The sequence below is a fragment of the Bombina bombina genome, chromosome 3 (assembly GCF_027579735.1).
Source record: "Bombina bombina isolate aBomBom1 chromosome 3, aBomBom1.pri, whole genome shotgun sequence".
Classification (NCBI taxonomy): Eukaryota; Metazoa; Chordata; class Amphibia; order Anura; family Bombinatoridae; genus Bombina; species Bombina bombina.
This window is the reverse complement of record NC_069501.1, coordinates 527,048,026-527,068,307: the sequence shown is the minus strand read 5'-3', so window position 1 is coordinate 527,068,307 and position 20,282 is coordinate 527,048,026. Positions and strand designations below refer to the sequence as shown.

Sequence of the window (20,282 nt, the reverse complement as noted above, 5' to 3'; positions counted from 1 at the left end):
TTCGTCACTAGAATGTTGTCACTATTTTTTAAATTAAGGGTAGTGTTTCTATGGTGGATGAATAGTATTATATCCTAACTAAGATGTTACGTCATTCTTTTTATGGTGACAATGACATTGTTCCCCTACTTGCTTCTGGTGGCAAAATGCCATTTATTGACATCTTGCCTGCATAGTCCTTTAGTACCATCAAATATCTCATCTTCCACACCCCATTGAAAAATATAATTCCATTAAAAGATGCAGAATTGTGGCACACCTGTTCTAAAGTGTACTCCCCTCCTTGCAATATCTCCCTTATCCAGGTATCAACGTCCCTACCCAAAGTCACTCCCACATTGGTTCTATATAAACACATTACATGCTATACATAACATTCTTTTGACTGGAAATACAGTCTCGGGCATTCTATCAGGGGCATTCAAACATGAAATTCCTCTGTATCTTTGCTGTAATAGCTTTGCTGATAGAAACAAGTAAGTACTATTAAGTACCTTTATCTTGTGTTATTTTTCATGCAACATTTATTTTGTAATATAATAGAGATTCAATATTTTATATTTTATCCTGCATATTTAAAAATAAAAAGGTTTAGAAAAAAAATAATCATATTTTAACTCATTATTTTGAATTGAACATTTCTCTTCTGAATGCAACACATTTGATACCAATTTCTGGTGCTGATGTTATGTACTCAGTGGTTCTGATATATGGTACATCTGACATCAACATTAGCCAAAATAAACCATTTTTAACTAAAACCTCATTAATGGCTTATTGCTAATTACAAGTGTATATGATATAATAATATACATTGATTATACACGACTATCTATCTATCTATCTATCTATCTATTGTCTTGTCTAGCATCTGTCTCAGTCTGTATTATATTCTAAATCTTTCTAACCTGTCTTTCTGCATGTCTTTCTGATTGAAAGCAAGTAACTCACTCAGATCCAATTGTGCTTATGTCTTATAAACAATGGAATTCCATTCATGTACATGTAAGGTATCATCTGCATTTCTTGCTTTTATTGTGCACTTTCTGTAGGGATTGGTACACCCTGCCTGTACAAAAATCCGGGATTTTGCAAGTTTCATTTATATTTGGTCATTTTGTGCAATGTTAATTGACTTGCACCGTATTGGCTATAGCAGAGAAAATTTTAATATGCCTCTAAGCATGTATATGCAGTCACAAATTACCACCTGCCATGCTAATTTAAATATGTAAAACATTGTTTAATTGAATAGACCTATAAACTGCAGAACATCACTTCAAATTCACTTGTGATATCACTAGAATATTATACAATAGTTGATCACTAATGTACTACAATATATTTAAACACCCATGTATTATGATGTATTAAAGATATGTGCACCAACCTGATGACTGTAAACATAATCTAAATATCAGGCATAAATTAAAATATTAAATCATTCACACGCTCATTTGTGACTTGTATTAAAACATTCATTGGGGTATAATTAATATATTATTCCATTTATCACATACAATTAAAAGGTACCAATATTACATGTTATTAATTTCTATTTTTCTTCTTTTTATGTAGGTGCTGCTGCTACGTGCTATGGTGAGTTCTTAATTTAATTAATGACATTTATTGGATTAAGATATTTGAATAAGTATGGGGTCAATGCTAATTCTTTAGAAAAATGCATCAACTAATTTAGCTACGAAAATAACTATAGTGCTTTTTTGTAGAAAATCATTTCATACATTTTTTTTTCTTAAGGATTTAAATTGACCCCAATGATACATTCATGCTTTTTTTAATATTCTTGCAAATGTCAACAATTCTTTCCCCAAAATGGTCAAAAAATGTCACAGAAGACAAACAAAAAATAATGTTATATGTTCATCTACAACACAATAGAAATTTCCGTATGTGCAAGAATATGTCATTTTTCATAGCTCTTAAAGTGATGGTAAACTAATCAAATGCTATATATTTAATCTTTGCCATTAAAAAAGTATATGTGTACCTTTTATTTTGTTTAATCCATCTGTTAAAGGGTTAAATTAGTGCATATAGTAATGCTTCTATTGCAATGCTATGCCGGCCCACTTGGATGAACTCTTTTTTTTTAATGACAATTCTAATGAACATCCAATCAGCTTGTGTGTCATATGACAAAGCCTATGTAGAGAGTTGATTTGTCTGCTCTATACATCACAGCCAAGCTAAAAGAGGAAATGAAGGGGGGCGGAGGATTATAAATCTTTTATTATAAAATATATATACACTTTTAAAAAAATAATAATTATGTGGCTTTACTTGCAAACTAATATATTTTTCATTGCAACATTCTTATAGTTTGAAATTTACCATCATTTTAACAAAGCTTTCTGGTTGTATATTTATTAGCACAAGAAATAATTATTAAAAACGAGCACACATCTGGTAAAAAAAAAAAATCATGTGTTTCTTAATGTAGGTGGTTTAAACATCAATATCAGATGACATTAAACACCTCTTGGTTTTGTGTAAAACATGCTCTATCCTACATTACCTAGATATGCCTAAAAGCAAATGCTGCAAATCAAATAACTGGTATAGGCAGTTTGCAGCACTTTGAAAAACAAAGTTACAGATTTTGCTTTCTGGCCACTCTAGTGAGTGTGGGACAAAGTATAATTTTTACACAAAAGCAAAAAGTATTTAATGTCCCTTTAAGCATACTAGTAATAGCAAAATTATAACCCTACTATAGATTCATTAATTAGGTTGTTTGATGTATTTATTTTTTGGTATAAATCAAAGAAACCTCTCCAATGCCTATATTACTCTAGGAAGCATGATCTTATAAAAAAAATATTAAATTTAACTAATATGAGCAGATGTTTCTGCTGCTGTAGAGTGATATGTGTTCAACTTAAAGGGACATAGTACTCAAAATGTCTCATACATATGATGATACTAATAACAACACTAATAAAAAAAAAGAATATTTTAAGGGACATTCCAGTCAAAATTGAAATGCACATAGATGAATTACACCTTTGGATAGAATCTTATTTACAATATATGTATATTGGCAAAAATGCTTCTAGAAAATGTCATCTGTATTTCATGTTAACATTTTTCTATGCATGTGCAGCATAGCTAGATATTCTCAGTGCACCAGCATTTTAAATACTGCAGCTGCTCAGAGAGCCAGAGAGACTTGTATCATGTCAGCAATTATGCAAATGAGTCATTACCGGATGGTACAAGCACCTTAGACGCTCAGAGCAAAAGCTGGCTTTAAAATACTGGTGCATGGAGTATATCTAAGTATACTTGAAACAGCTATATATTTTACTAGAAGGATTTAGCTAATACCTGTATGTTGCAAAAATGCTTCTATTAAAAAATGAAATGCACCTGTACGGATGCCAGTTTTGGCTGAAATGTCCCTTTAAGCATGTTGACATTTTATCGCCTGAATACATTTTATACTTATTTAATTTTATATTTAGGGACATTCAATCAAAATTAAGCTTTCATTATTCAGATAGAGCATGCAGTTTTAAACAACTTTCCAATTTACTTCCATTAGCAAAATGTGCACAGTCTTTTTAGATTTAAACTTTGAGTCACCAGCTCCTACTGAGCATGTGCAAGAATAAGTGTGTATGCATTTGTGATTGGTTGATGGCTGTCACATGGTATGTGTTTGCATTTGTAATTGGCTGATGGCTGTCACATGGTACAGGGGGAGTGGAAATAGACATAACTTTTAAAATTGTCAGAAAAAAAATCTACTACTCATTTGAAGTTCAGACTAAATGCTATTTCATTGTCTTGTTATCTTGCATATGTTGATTATGCAAATCTACTGTGTTGACTGGTCAGCAGTTGTACAATTGATGGAATGGCATTAGCAGTGAATACCTATTAATCAATGTGAATTAGCAGTAAGCACAGTGTCCTTTTAACCCCTTAAGGACCAGCGACGTACCCTGTATGTCGCTGGCCTTTTTTTGGGACTTGATTGTTTTATAGCGCGGTCTTGCCACCAGCGTTGAGACTGCTCTATTCCACAAAGCCTGCTTGAGGGAGTGCACTAATAGTGTGTTCTTGCTAGACTTGTGCTATTATGTCCTGAAAAAACCCTTAACGACCAGTGACATACAGGGTACATTGTGGTCATTAAGGGGTTAATTAAAGAAATGTATCACTCAGTTGCAAAATATATCAATTCAGGAGTGTTGGGGATCTTCATTCCATGAAATGCACAACAGCCTTTCTATTGGAAGTAGCAAACATTACAATGCTCAGAGATAAATTACAGAAAAAGCAGGCAAAATCAATAATGTATGTGCAATGCAAAGTTGTTCATTTATGCATTTAAATGTTGTTTATCATGAGTGGAATCTTGAGTTTAAAGGATTATGAAACCCAAAAATGTATTTTGCATTTCAGATACAACATACAATTTTAAAAATGTTTCCAATTAACTTCTAGTATCACATTTGCTTCATTCCAATGGTTTTCTTTGTTGAAGAGATATGCAGATAGGTGTCAATAGCATTATATGGCAGGAAATAGTGGTGCCCTCTAATGCTCTTGCAAATGGATAACATTCTTGCAAAACTGCTGCCATAAAGTGCTCCAGAAATGGCCGGCTATTAAGCTTACGTCCCTGCTTTTCAACAAAAGATATTGAGGCCCATTTATCAAGCTCCATATGGAGCTTAAGGGCCCGTGTTTCTGGCGAGTCTTGAGACTCGCCAGAAACAGCAGTTATGAAGCAGCGCAAGCGGACAGAGATTGCCACAATTGAACCTGATCGAGTACGATTGGGTTGATTGACACCCCCCTGCTGGCGGCCGATTGGCCGCGAGTCTGCAGGGGGTGGCATTGCACCAGCAGCTCTTGTGAGCTGCTGGTGCAATGCTGAATACGGAGAGCGTATTGCTCTCCCCATACATACAGCGAGGTCTTGCGGACCTGATCCGCACTGAGACCTTTGATAATTCGGCCTCATTAAGCGAACCAAGAAAAATTGATAATAGAAGTAAATTAGAAAGTTGTTTAAAATTGCATGCTCTATCTGAATAAATATTTTCTGGGGGGTTTTGTTTTATATCCCTTTCTGCCTTGTTTTGTATTACAATATAAATCATCTGACTGAATATGTATAACTTTATTTGTATGTCTCTGCAGCTGGCAGTTCCCCTCCCTTATGTAATACATGCGGGGGCTCATGCACCACTGAAAACGGCTGTGCGTGTTCTGATGACATCACAACCTGCTTTCCAGGCGATGAGTGCCTTGCAGAGGACAATACCTGCTGTCCTTCCGGATACTACTGGCATGCAGACATCAACTGCTGCTCTGGTAAGTTGGAATTATTTAGCCATTGGCAATGATCTGCAGTTTGATTGACAGAGGGTGCAGGGCAAGGGTGTGTCAGGATTCTAGAGATCCTGGGAGCATATGGGATGATAATTTCTGTTTCTGTAGACTCTTATAACGAGCAAAATGTCATTTACAGATGAGCTGAAATGTATCCCGGCTTGTGGCATTGATGAGATGTGCACAGCTGTGAATAGCGTAGCAACCTGCAAGTGCAACGACAGCTACTATGACAACCCAAGTAAGTCAGCTATGGCTTTTCTGTGCAGACAAATATTAGCCATATTAATTTTGAAGAGTTTTTTTTTTATGTGCTTTTCATGAGGTTTTAGTTATTTTGCATTTCACAATTCCAAAAGGCTGCCCCTAATTTTGCAAACAAAATTGGAGCACTTTATAAATATCCAAGTGTCAATAAAACTATTGTATCTTAATGTTATCATAAAGTTTTATATTTCATTACCACACACCAAATGACTGACAATAATTTAAAGGGACAGTCTAGGCCAAAATAAACTTTCATGATTCAGATAGAGCATGTAATTTTAAACAATTTTCTAATTTACTTTTATCACCAATTTTGCTTTGTTCTCTTGGTATTCTTAGTTGAAAGCTTAACCTAGGAGGTTCATATGCTAATTTCTAAGACCTTGAAGTCCACCTCTTTCAGATTGCATTTTAACACTAGAGGGTGTTAGTTCATTGTTTCATATAGATAACACTGTGCTCGTGCACGAGAAGTTATCTGGGAGCAGGCACTGATTGGCTAGACTGCAAGTCTGTCAAAAAAACTGAAAAAAGGGGCAGTTTGCAGAGGCTTAGATACAAGATAATCACAGAGGTTAAAAGTATATTATTATAACTGTGTTGGTTATGCAAAACTGGGAAATGGGTAATAAAGGGATTATCTATCTTTTAAAACAATACAAATTCTGGTGTAGACTGTCCCTTTAACAAAGGCAGCAATAAGCATTTATCTATATTGTTTTGGCCTCAGTTCTAACACTTGAAGGGACCTTGTACACTAGATTGTTCTTTGCATACATGTTTTGTAGATGCTCCATTTATATAGTCCATCTGGTAGTGTTTTTGTAACAACAATCTATAGTTTTGCTTATTTTTTAATAACATTGTGCTGATTTTCAGACTCCTAACCAAGCCCCACAGTGTCAGATGTATACACACGTTTACAGTCTCCTGCTGGCTCCTGTTTATGTTATTTGTGTTTTCATATGCAGGGAATTGGGGGAAGGGGGGGTGTCTGCTCTTCTTGTTTTTCCAGCACCGTTCAGTGGGTGTCCCAGATAACCTCATCAACAGTGCTAAACTGGGAGCTTCTAAGCAAATTTTTTAAAGGTTTTATACTGGATATTTAGATCAGTATCTGTGCATGTTCTTCTTAATATTAGTGTCTATTACATGCAGTTATATGAACATTGGTGTGCACTGTCTCTTTAACGGGACATGATACCCAAATGTTGGAGCACTTGAAAGTGATGCAGTATAGCTGTAAAAATCTGACTACAAAATATCACCTGAACATCTCTATGTAAAAAAAGGAAGATATTTACCTCAACATTTACTAAGTATTCAAACCCCACTGTGAAGAGATTTTAGTCCCAGCACTTCCAAGGGAATGCACATCTATCATGTGCAGGCACAGTCATGTTATTTTCCTATTAAGTTTAAGTAAATTTACTGTGAAATTTCTTAATCACCTGTCTCATGGGATCACAGCATAGCAGTGCAAGACCTCAGCACTGCTGATTGGCTATTGTATTTTTTTGTTTGTTTTTCTTTTCAACTTGCAGCTTTACAGCAGCTCTAACTATTCACAGAGCACTAACTCTGGTGAGCTGAAGACATTATGAGGTTAAATATCTTCCCTTCTTAAATAGGGATGTTCAGCTGATATTTTCATGTCTGCTTTTTTACACTTTCAAGTGATTTAGTATATGAGTATTATGTCCCTTTAAGTTAGTATCCAAACCTTTCATTTTTTACAACTTTCTCTGTAGTAAAGTTCTTGATATTTACAAATAAAGGTGGTCAGAGATTTGACCATAAACCTCATATCAATATCCTAAAACAATCAAGTATATAGTTCAACTTAACTGTCGTCCATCTCAATAAATAATAGGGATGCATACATGTTTGGACCATTCGTATGAAACAAATGATAAACATTTTTTTATTCTAAACAAAGTTTAAAAGTTTACAGAACATTCTTAAATTCATGTTTCAAACAAACATTTTGTTTACACTAAAAGCTTAATTAATTGTTAGGATAGCCTTATGCAAATACCAGACATTCTTGCATTCTACAGTCTTTGGGCCTGATATACAAAACCTTGCTGATCAGTTGAGATATTCTAAGAAGACTCGTTGTTACAGTGAGGCCATTAAAAAATATTTGAAAAACTTTAATTTAGAAAAACCAATGTTTATGTTGCTGTGTAGTATTCTTATGTGAAACACACACTCCTACATTACAATACAAGGTGTACACAAAATCCCAACGATTTTGTGTGATTTCTCTCCATACTGGCTAGGTTTTGAATATTATCAGGCCCTTTGTCCTTATCATCTTTATTGGAAGTCAACTCTATTCCGTCATCCCCAACAAACATTTCATAATTGCAACCAACTAATTAGAGCATAACTCTGTAAAGTCTGTAAATCTAAAATATAACTTTCAAGTTAAATAAGGCCTAGATTTAGAGTTTGGCGGTAGCCGTCAAAACCAGCGTTAGAGGCTCCTAACGCTGGTTTTTACCGCCCGCTGGTATTTGGAGTCAGTCAGGAAAGGGTCTAACGCTCACTTTCCAGCCGCGACTTTTCCATACCGCAGATCCCCCTACGCCATTTGCGTATCCTATCTTTTCAATGGGATCTTTTTAACGCTGGTATTTAGAGTTGCAGTGGCGGTAAATATGCTCTACGCTCCCTTTTTTGGAGCCTAACGCAGCCCTTCTGTGAACTCTAAATACCAGCGGTATTTAAAAGGTGCGGGGGAAAAAAAGCATGCGTAGCTAACGCACCCCTTTGGCCGCAGAACTCTAAATCTAGCCGTAAGTAAACTATAATTAGAATACTGTAATCAATAAAAAATCTTTCAAAACTTGAAAACTTTATTAATACATATAGTTATATAAAATTAGAGGGTAAACTCTCGCTGTGTTTTGTAGAACAGCAGCAGTAAATATTAACCAAGCTACTTTTAAAAGGAAAAATAAGACACATTCTACTAGCATAAGCGCAATAAATAATCATTATTACAGAACAGTATAGAGATTGAATCATGTTCTTCACATTTGTTGTCTTAATTTTTTTTATATTTTTTTAGATCCTTCTACACTGAATCCATTAGTAACATGTGAAGCCTCTGCAATGACTCTTTCCATTGAGAAGTGTTTTTTGGAATCCATTGGATATGATTCCAGTAACATGCTAGTAAACAACTCAGTAGACTGCACCTTCCCGTATACTGTACTTGTAAATAATGTGCGAGTTATAAAAGTCCAGGCAAAACCTATAACAGGATGGTGTGGAAATGTGGTGACGGTAAGAAGTATATGTTTTTTATGTTTTCCTCCCCTCTCCGGGGCTGGTTCTACACTATTAAATTTGGGTGTTCAAAAAGTTAAACACAAATGTAAATTTCACAAGTGCACAAGGTACTGGTGGTGTTCCTCGTTTTCTACTTATTTCTGCCTATTTTCATCCACTCCACCTTTTCCTCTCTTTTTACTTTGCATAGACACCTAGGGTTGCCAACTGTCCTCCACAAAAATATTGGACATTCTGCCAGTGACTCGGCACAATGGTAGGTGGGAGTTACACAATGCCCCCCGAAAACCTCTACCTTTGCCCTCTCTCTGGATCTAATAATGTATAACTCAGCAGTAATTTTATACCTTGGCTGCCAGTAACATACAAGTCAATCATTTCCACCTCTTTGGCTGCTAGTAACATATGTGAATAGATGTGTTTTGAGCCACTTGATTACTCCTCGCGTCTTCTTTCTGTTCCATATTTGTAATGCATTTGACATTTCCGTGTTCAGTATTTTTGTGAAGATTTTACTGGACAGCCTGCTAAAATACTGGGCTGTCCTGTTGAATACGGGACACCTGGCAACCCTATAGACACAGCAACCCCATGTTTCTGTCCTGAGAGTCTGTCGTCTTGACTGATTACATATATCTTTATAAACATGACAGATTGTTTTATACTGTATCATTACCGCCATCCTTATCTCAGCCTAAAAAAAAAAAGCTCCTGGTGCCCTTGTGCTTTGTGGTTTAGTCTCAGAGTTCTCCATTATTTTAAATGATTCTGTTTTTATATTTACAGACTGATGGTTCCAAAATATATTACACAAGCACACTCTACATAGGTATTCAGAATAGTTCTTTGATCACAGTGAACCCATCCCGACTCAACTTCACCTGTTCTTACAATGCAACAATGCAAACAAGCCTGGCTGCCGCTTTCCATCCAGTAGTGGGGTAAGCTTAAAGAAGAAGGTGTTTGTAGTGGTCTCAATTTACTAAGACTGGAGAAGTCATTTTCGTGAAGCAAAACTCCCGAATTCATAAATTATATAGGAAATCTATTTTCTATAGCAGTGGTTCTCATAAACCCACAATGTAATTCCAATTTAGGGCGAGATTACAAGAGGAGTGGTAAATATCACTTTCGCAAAAGCGATATTAGCGCTCCACTGAGTAATACCAGAGCACACAATAATGTGTGCTGGTATTACAAGTTGACAGCAATGGGAACGCGAGCTTACGTTCACATTGCTTGGGAGCATTGCGCCTATGAGAGCATGCTTCCATAGGGTCCTATGGGAGCCTTGTTCTCATGCCGTGAGACATGGCATGAGAACCTCTAATACCATGAGACACAGCATGAGAACCTCACGCAGCAAAGGGGGTAAGTAGCGCAGCGATGGCAGCAAAGTGTAAATATATATATATATATATATATATATATATATATATATATATATATGATTATGTTAAAGGGACAGTAAAGTAAAAAAAAATCTTTCATGATTTAAATAGGGCATGTCATTTTAGACAACTTTCCAATTTACTTTTATTACCAATTTTGCTTTGTTCTCTTGGTATTCTTAGTCAGCACTGATTGGCTAAAAATGCAAGACTGTCAAAAGAACTGAAATAATGGGGCAGTTTGCAGAGGCTTAGATACAGTGTAATCACAGAGGTAAAAAGTATATTATTATAACTGTGTTGGTTATGCAAAATTGGGGAATGGGTAATAAAGGGATTATCTACCTTTTTAAACAACAAAAATTCTGGTGTTTACTGTCCCTTTAATATGTGTACAGGGAGTGCAGAATTATTAGGCAAGTTGTATTTTTGAGGATTAATTTTATTATTGAACAACAACCATGTTCTCAATGAACCCCAAAAACTCATTAATATCAAAGCTGAATAGTTTTGGAAGTAGTTTTTAGTTTGTTTTTAGTTATAGCTATTTTAGGGGGATATCTGTGTGTGCAGGTGACTGTGCATAATTATTAGGCAACTTAACAAAAAACAAATATATACCCATTTCAATTATTTATTTTTACCAGTGAAACCAATATAACATCTTAACATTCACAAATATACATTTCTGACATTCAAAAACAAAACAAAAACAAATCAGTGACCAATATAGCCACCTTTCTTTGCAAGGACACTCAAAAGCCTGCCATCCATGGATTCTGTCAGTGTTTTGATCTGTTCACCATCAACATTGCGTGCAGCAGCAACCACAGCCTCCCAGACACTGTTCAGAGAGGTGTACTGTTTTCTCTCCTTGTAAATCTCACATTTGATGATGGACCACAGGTTCTCAATGGGGTTCAGATCAGGTGAACAAGGAGGCCATGTCATTAGATTTTCTTCTTTTATACCCTTTCTTGCCAGCCACGCTGTGGAGTACTTGGACTCGTGTGATGGAGCATTGTCCTGCATGAAAATCATGTTTTTCTTGAAGGATGCAGACTTCTTCCTGTACCACTGCTTGAAGAAGGTGTCTTCCAGAAACTGGCAGTAGGACTGGGAGTTGAGCTTGACTCCATCCTCAACCCAAAAGGCCCCACAAGCTCATCTTTGATGATACCAGCCCAAACCACTACTCCACCTCCACCTTGCTGGCATCTGAGTCGGACTGGAGCTCTCTGCCCTTTACCAATCCAGCCACGGGCCCATCCATCTGGCCCATCAAGACTCACTCTCATTTCATCAGTCCATAAAACCTTAGAAAAATCAGTCTTGAGATATTTCTTGGCCCAGTCTTGATGTTTCAGCTTGTGTGTCTTGTTCAGTGGTGGTCATCTTTCAGCCTTTCTTACCTTGGCCATGTCTCTGAGTATTGCACACCTTGTGCTTTTGGGCACTCCAGTGATGTTGCAGCTCTGAAATATGGCCAAACTGGTGGCATGTGGCATCTTGGCAGCTGCACGCTTGACTTTTCTCAGTTCATGGGCAGTTATTTTGCGCCTTGGTTTTTCCACACGCTTCTTGCGACCCTGTTGACTATTTTGAATGAAACGCTTGATTGTTCGATGATCACGCTTCAGAAGCTTTGCAATTTTAAGAGTGCTGCATCCCTCTGCAAGATATCTCACTATTTTTGACTTTTCTGAGCCTGTCAAGTCCTTCTTTTGACCCATTTTGCCAAAGGAAAGGAAGTTGCCTAATAATTATGCACACCTGATATAGGGTGTTGATGTCATTAGACCACACCCCATTACAGAGATGCACATCACCTAATATGCTTAATTGGTAGTAGGCTTTCGAGCCTATACAGCTTTGAGTAAGACAACATGCATAAAGAGGATGATGTGGTCAAAATACTCATTTGCCTAATAATTCTGCACTCCCTGTATATACACATATTAACACATAAATATATATATGTATATAAGCATATACATATATATTTACTGGGAACACACAGTTCCCATAGACCCCACACCCGTGAACTTTAAAACCCTAAAAACTGCTTTTTGCAGATATTTTATTAAAAAAGATTCTGCTATCTTTATTTTTTAAATATATGACACTTGTTTTTTGGGACATTTTGTAGACATTTATAAAATTAACCAGAGATTTGATCTCTGGTTAATTTTAAACGGTCTAATTGCTACAGCAAGCTTAAGGTAGCGATAACCAGCCACTTGTAATCGCTGGTTATTTATTGCACACCCGCAAAATTTGCCCTTTTGTGGGCACACAATAAATTAGCGCTCCACTTGTAATCTAGTCCTTAATGTTTATTTTGCTTACTTAAATAGATATAAAACACAACATTTTACTTTTATGATTGACAGATCATACAATTTTAAAAAATATTCAAATTTACTTCAATTATCAAATTTGCTTTGTTTCCATAGTATCCTTTACCGAAGAAATACCTAGTTAGGTGTCTGAAGCGCTACATGGCAGGAAATAACGCTTCCGTATAGTGGTCTTACAAATGGATAATATTTTTGCAGAACTGCTGCCATATAGTGCTCCAGAGACATGCACGCTCCTGAGCTTAAACCCCTGAATTCAACAAAAGATACCAAAAGAACAAAATATGATATTAAACTTAAATTCTCTTTCATGATTCAGATATGCAATTTTAAACAACTTTCCTATTTACTTTTATCATCAAATTTGCTTTGCACTCTTAGTATTCTTTGTTAAAAGCTAAACCTAGGTAGGCTCATATGGTAATTTCTATGCCCTTGAAGGCCACCTCTTATCTCAGTGCATTTTGACAGTTTTTCATAGCTAAACAATGCTAGTTCATGTGTGCCATACAGATAACACTGTGCTCACTCCCGTAGAGTTATTTATGAGTGAGCAATGATTGGCTAAAATGCATGTCTGTCAGAAAAACTGAAATAAGGGGGCAGTCTGCAGATGCTTTAGATACAAGGTAATCACAGGGGTAAAAAGTATATTAAGATAACCGCGTTGGTTGCGCAAAACAAGGGAATGGGTAATAAAGGGAATATCTATCTTTTTAAACAATAACAATTCAGTAAACTGTCCCTTTAATTTTGATATTATATATTTTTTATCCTCAGTACTGTCAACCTCACAGTAAATGGAGAAGGCTCAGCTCCAACCACTATGGCAGCATACTGGGATCAAAGTTACACCAAGCCAATAACAGACACTGAGGATGTTCCAGTGGAGTCAACTCTCTATCTTGGCTTGTTCTCTGAATTTGTGGATTCAGACAACTTTGCACTGAGAGTAGAAGATTGTTTTGCTACTCCTGATGGAGATAACAACAATGTGAACAAAGCATATCTAGTTAGAGGAGGGTAAGTTCCCTGGAAAGGCATATGATTATTGTTACTATGTACATACGCCATGTTGTAACTATTTACATATTATAGAATGGTTGATGTGCAGTATATAACATGTTCCAGATAGATAGATAGATAGATAGATAGATAGATAGATAGATAGATAGATAGATAGATAGATAGTTTGGACGAACAGAGAGAGTGAGACAGACAGAAAGTGAGATCCAAATGGATATAGATAGATTAGATAGAGAGTGAGTGAGTGAGTGAGATAGACAGACAGACAGACAGAGTGAGATTGATAGAGAAAAAGACAGAGGCAAGCAGACAGATGGATATAAGATAGATAGATATATAGATAGACAGACAGATAGATAGAGGAAATGTGTGTTCATGAGTGTTCTATATTTCCTTTATTTTGGTTTGACATTAAATTTAAGTGATAGACAAATAAAATGTCATTAACAGTTGTAACGCAAATGATGGGATCAACACAGCTGTGGAAGAGAATGGACAGTCTTTGCAGGCCAGAATCAAAGTCAGTGCTTTTGCATTTCGAGATCAGCCTTTGGTGTACGTCACCTGCAACGTGCGCTTGTGTAGCAAGAATGGAACCTGCACTGGGGTAAGTTTGCGAGATTTCCTTTTAGAAAAACAGGATTTATCATCTTGCATCATGATAACATGTGTATGTATAATTTAAACACAATAGGTAATCTAATTTACAATGATAGTCTAATTATTTAGTCTTGTTTAAAGGGACATTCATATGCAAAAAATACACACTAACTCAATATATATACTGTATATATATATATATATATATATAAAAGCATATGCATACTGTATATATTTACAGGGAACACACAGTTCCCATAGACCGCAATGTAAAGGCATTTTTCAGTGCAATTTTTTCTAACACCCCACTCTCGTCAACTTTAAAGCCCCAAAACTGCCTAGTGCAGTTGTTTTTTATTAAAAAAAAATGCTACTTTTTTTTTAAATAAAAAAAAAACTAAAATGTCCTCTATTGTGAGAGCATTTGGGGACCTTTTAGAAAATTAAGCAGAGATCTAATCTTTTCTGAGTGCTAATTTCTACCGCAAGCTCGTAATTTGTAATGGCTGGTTATTTATCGTGCTCCCGCAAACGGGCAAATTTGCCCATTTGTGAGTGTGCAATAATTTAGCGCTCCACTTGTAATCTAGCCCTAAGTGTTGAATCCCTGCACATAGCTAAAATTCCTATTGAAAGCTGCAGACATAGCAGCCCCCTCTGGCATAATATGGCCAGCCAATGAGGAACAGCCATAAATCACCTGTCATGTCCTGCTCAGGAGCTCCAGAGTTGGACTTTACTTATGTGTTTTAACCGATAAGTCAAATCTGTATGTATAATGCAACCAAAGAAGTAATACTAGTGATGTGCATGTTACTGGCAGCGAAGGGGTAAAATGACTGCTTAGGTGTGAAAAAATATACATGCTAGGCTCAAGAGTAGAGGCTTTTTTTGTGAGGGGGCATTGTGTGAACCCCACCTAACATTGTTACCAGCCAATTACAGATTGTCTAGTATTTTTGTGGAGGACAGATCACAACTCTACCTATGTATGAATCTGAAATATGTTGATGCATTTCAAATAAAGATAATGTTAGAAAGATAAGTTTATTAGTGCATAACATTCTGTCTGTGTTTCCTTGCAGTGTAACGTGGCCCGTGCAGCAGCCAGAGATGGCTTGAATTCATTACAGATTAAGGTCAATTTGCTAAGTAAGTCACAGTTATGATAACTATTTTCTTGCTTTATGATTTCTGGAATTTGAGAGTTGGTTATGTGGGTTCAGTGTTTGCTGTATCTCCCTCACTTTCCATTCTTTTTTACCCTTCATTGTTTCTTCAGATTATTTTAATAATTAACTTGTGAATTAATTATTTGCATAACATTTCTTTTTAGATAATGACTATGACATCAGCTTTGGATCACAAGCAGGTAAAATGTTCACTGAAGCACATTTCTGTTAGTTCTATATTAAAACTTATTTAAATGTGTGAAGATTCCTGATAGGAAATACAATATTAATACTTTTATACAGACATATATTTTCTATATAGATAAACGTACATGATACATAGCATAATTTAATTTAAAGGGACACTGTAGCCAAAAAAAATATTTTGTGATTCAGATAGAGCATGCAATTTTAAGCAACTTTCTAATTTACTCCAATTATCAAATTGTCTTCATTTTCTTGTTATGTTTATTTGAAAAGCAAGAATGTAAGTTTAGATGCCGGCCCATTTTAGGTGAACAACCTGGGTTGTCCTTGCTGATTGGACAGCACCTTAAAACAAGTGCTGTCCATGGTTCTGAACCCACCATTTGCTGGCTCCTTATCTGAGATGCCTTCTTTTCAAATAAAGATTGCAAGAGAATGAAGAAAAAATGATAATAGAAGTAAATTAGAAAGTTGCTTACAATTACATGCTCTATCTGAATCCTGAAATAATTTTTTGGCTACAGTGTCCCTTTGATTAAAGCTATAGTGCACTTGACACTTGTTATTGTTTAAAAGATAGATAATGCCTTTCTTTACCCATTCCCCAGTTTTGCATAACCAACACGGTTATATTAATATACTTTTTACCTCTGTGATTCTATCTATTGGGTACTTATAGAGCGCTAACTAATCACCCGTGAGGGTCTCAAGGCGCTAAGGGAAAGCGGATGGGGGAGGGAGGGGATGGGCGTTCAGTCGAAGAGCCAGGTTTTGAGTTCCTTTCTGAACTTTGTAAGGGAGGTGGATTGTCTGAGTTGCAGCAGGAGGGAGTTGGTATGTCTTTGCTGCCATGTGGGAGAAGGATCTTCCGCCCACTGTGGATTTGCTGATGCGGGGGATGACTACGAGTGCTTGGTCGGCCGATCGGAGTTGTCTGGCGGGGGTGTAGAAATTTACGCGGTAGTTGATGTATTCAGGTTCGATGTTGTGTAGGGCCTTGAACTCGTGGGTAAGGAGCTTGAAGGTAATTCTCTTGTTGATGGGGAGCCAGTGAAGGTTCCTTAGGTGTTCGGTGATGTGGCATCAGCCCTGCAGACTGCCACTTATCTCAGTGCTTTATACAATCTTGCATTTTAGCAGTGCTGGTTCTTGTATAACCATTATCATTCTCCACGGGAGTAAACATAATGTTATGTATATGGAATACATGAACTAGCACTGTCTAGCTGTTGTGCAAGAGTTAAAAAGAGAATAAAAAGCACTGAGATAAGGGTGGCCCCGCTGGGGATTAGAAACAGGCAAACCTAGAGGTTATAAAGTATATATAACAGTGTTGGCTTTGTAAAGCTGGGGAATAGGTAGTAAAGATGTTATCTATTTTAAACAATAAAAAAATCAAGTAGACTGTCCCTTTAAACATGATATCTTTTTTGTCTGAAAAATATGAAGAAAAAACTTGATACATTTGAAATAAAAATAACCAGCAGTATAATTTGTGTATTTTCAATAAATTCCATTGGCTGATAGATATTTCCTTGTAATGTTTATTGGCTGGGAGACACAAATGTTTATTGGACGTTTCAGCTAATGAGCTTAAGCAATAAATACCCATCAGCCATTGTGCAATAGGCAGTACACAGCTGATACTGCTATATTAGATTCAATTTCATATAAACGGATTTTACTTCACATTTTTTTCAGGTAAAAAACAAAAAACAATGTTTAAATGCAGTTCTTTTATGTATATGAAAGACATTTATAATTAAATCTTTTACCGGCCAGATTACGAGTGGAGCAGTATTTATCGCTCCCACTCGTGTGCTAACTCCTCTAGAAGTAAGTGCTCAAACAGTGTCGATAAACCAGATATCGCTCAAGCGTAACTGTTAGCGTGTCACTCCTAATCGGGCCCTAAATCTTTTAGTAAACATTTGTGAGAACCTCCACAAGGCTCATTTGTTGATCTATGTTTTGTTTAGGTTAATAAAGTGATCAAAAAGGGTAAATAACTCAGAATTACTAGTAGACTTCCCAATAATCCTGCCAGGAATGTAACTAGACACCAGCCTATCCTGTAGCAACATCACTACTGATTATAGGGCCATATAGGGCCCTCTTGAGGTGTGGGCCCAGTCTCTTTTGAGACCTGTAGTTATCCTCACCTGGTGATTGTTTGAGATTTCTGCCTGCATCCCAACTGTGCGTTCTGCAGGTCAAATGTTTTCAGCAACTGCCCCTAGCTCTACCCAGGATACATTCCACTCTGTCCTGCCTACCCACAGCATGCTGGCACTTGTCATGACACCCCCCCCCACAATGACACTGACAAAACACCTGCAGGCCACACCTTAAAGGGACATTAAACACTTTGAGATGGTAATATAAACTGATATATCATATATATATATATATATATATATATATATATATATATATATATATATATATAAACTCTACAATATACTTTCATTATTTATTTTGTCCCCTTTTCCTGTAATTCCATTCTGAAATTGTTTGTGAGCATTTCAGTTTCTGTTAGAAATGAAAGTCAGAACACTGCTAAAACTGATTAAAACTGATATATTCCACAGAGTTTTTTGCTGCACACTCTAGTGGCCTATTTATAACTGTTCTAAATTGGCCACAGCAGAGAAGGTAACCTAGGTTACAACATGGCAGCTCCCATTGTTTTATAGACACTAAAACTTTACACTCATCATGTCACTATTTAAACAACTAATGAAACTGTAAACAATACGTCCACATGTAATTCATAGACTCCTTGAATGCATCATTCTATCTACCATTTATCTAGTGTTTAATGTCCCTTGGATTTCCATGTTCTTTAATCCTTTCGGCTTTGTTATAGTTTGTCTACCCATAACAAAGTGTATACTAAAAAAATACCCAGTTAAAAAACTTGTATTTGAAAACTTGCTGTATATTAAAGGGATAGCCTAGTCAAAATTAAATTTTCATGATTCAGACAGATCACGCAACTTTTTAATTTACTCCTTTATCAATTTTTCTTCGTTCTCTTGGTATCTTTATTTGAAAGGCAAGAACTTAAGCTTAGGAGTTGGCCCATTTTTGGTTCAGCACCTGGGTAGAACTTCCTGATTGGTGTATAAATGTAGCCACCAATCAGCGAGCACTACCCAGGTGCTTAACCAAAAATGGTATAGCTACTAAGCTTACATTGAAATAAAGATACCAAGAGAATTATAATAGAAGTAAATTAGAAAGTTGCTTAAAATTGCATGCTCTATCTGAATTATGAAAGTTTAATCTTTACTAGACTATCCCTTTAACTACTCTTTTTCTATAAAGTAACATAAATATATATCCATTTAATGTGTGATTATTTATTAAATGACATTATTTTTCTCTTTCTATGTAGTTGCATCCTGGACTGTGCTGCTCAGCTCTTTGCTGGTACTTCTGTGCAGTAAACTCTTCTAACAAAACTCCTAGTAAAACTGTCTACTGTGATGGGTATTAAAGGACCAGATTCTGGGATTCACTCAAAATAATCAAGGCTTTACTCTGAGGGACTGGAAATAATTTATTTTTCTTTATCAGACTAGGAATGTATAGGTTATATATAGGCTGACCATATTGCCGCTTTAAGAAGGAACACATATGAAAAATACATATGTCAGGGTTCTTATACAAAGCATTTCTTTAAACAGCCCTGACATATGTATTTTTCATATGTGTCCCTTTTTAAAGCGGCAATATGGTCAGCCTAGTTATAGATGAGCTTTGAGGAGCCTCACTGCTGAATACAGCATTCTCTATTTGGTATTTGACTATCACCTGACAGATGGGTCTCTTCATTTCCTCTTCCTGCGCACAAACACAAAACTGATTTCTGAGGATGTACTGCTAAGATAAGCTCCTTGGATTCTGACTGGAATGCTGTCTGCTTTGCACTGTACAGTGTATATAATGGGAGTCTATACCTCCAAGCAGAGTCTGTTTAACTTTTATTGTATAATAAATGTATTTATATCACATAAAGCATGTTGTTTTCTCCATTCATTATTAAAGTTTGTGCGCTGGGGTGAGCCATAATTGTAAACTATGTATCACTCAGTTCCATTAGACATCTTTCTCCTTGTTTTGGTAGAGCAGAAGACATGTAAATAAAGTAATTGGCTCAAAAGTGTATGGATTGGTTTAACTGTTGGTTCTGTTAACAGGGGTACCCTAAAAATGCAACTTACTCCATGCATAATCCATTCACATAAGAATATTGGCAAGTAATGCACAATCACCTCTCCCTTTTCCAATTGCATTTACCTAGAAGTTACTCTACCTTAAGGCATTACCAGTACTGCAGGCTACACCTGTGTATATTTGTCATTGACTGACATTCAGAGAACGGAACCAATCAGACAGACACAGAAAATTTTGGCAAAAAAACTTCAGCTTATTCTTGAATCATCTATACTATAATCGCGTTTGTAGCGCGTCCGTCGCCGTTGTCAGTTGCGCGCACAGCCAAAAGAATGTAGGCTGCGCGCGCAGCCAAAAGAAGCATTTAACCAAAAAACACCTAAACGCCCGCACAAAATATTAAC

At 36.2% G+C, this 20,282-nt stretch overlaps 1 protein-coding gene across 1 annotated transcript; it reads left to right on the top strand.

The window, feature by feature from the left end:
- The first annotated feature begins 400 nt into the window (after positions 1–400).
- LOC128651770 (pancreatic secretory granule membrane major glycoprotein GP2-like) lies at positions 401–19,719 on the top strand. The gene is made up of 11 exons (XM_053704757.1): positions 401–476; positions 1,579–1,599; positions 5,179–5,352; positions 5,510–5,611; positions 8,717–8,934; positions 9,727–9,881; positions 13,472–13,714; positions 14,168–14,324; positions 15,403–15,469; positions 15,654–15,689; positions 19,097–19,719. The coding sequence occupies exons 1-11, from the start codon at positions 428–430 to the stop codon at positions 19,156–19,158; spliced, it is 1,284 nt and encodes a 427-aa protein (XP_053560732.1). The 5' UTR covers positions 401–427; the 3' UTR covers positions 19,159–19,719.
- Positions 19,720–20,282: the final 563 nt, after the last annotated feature.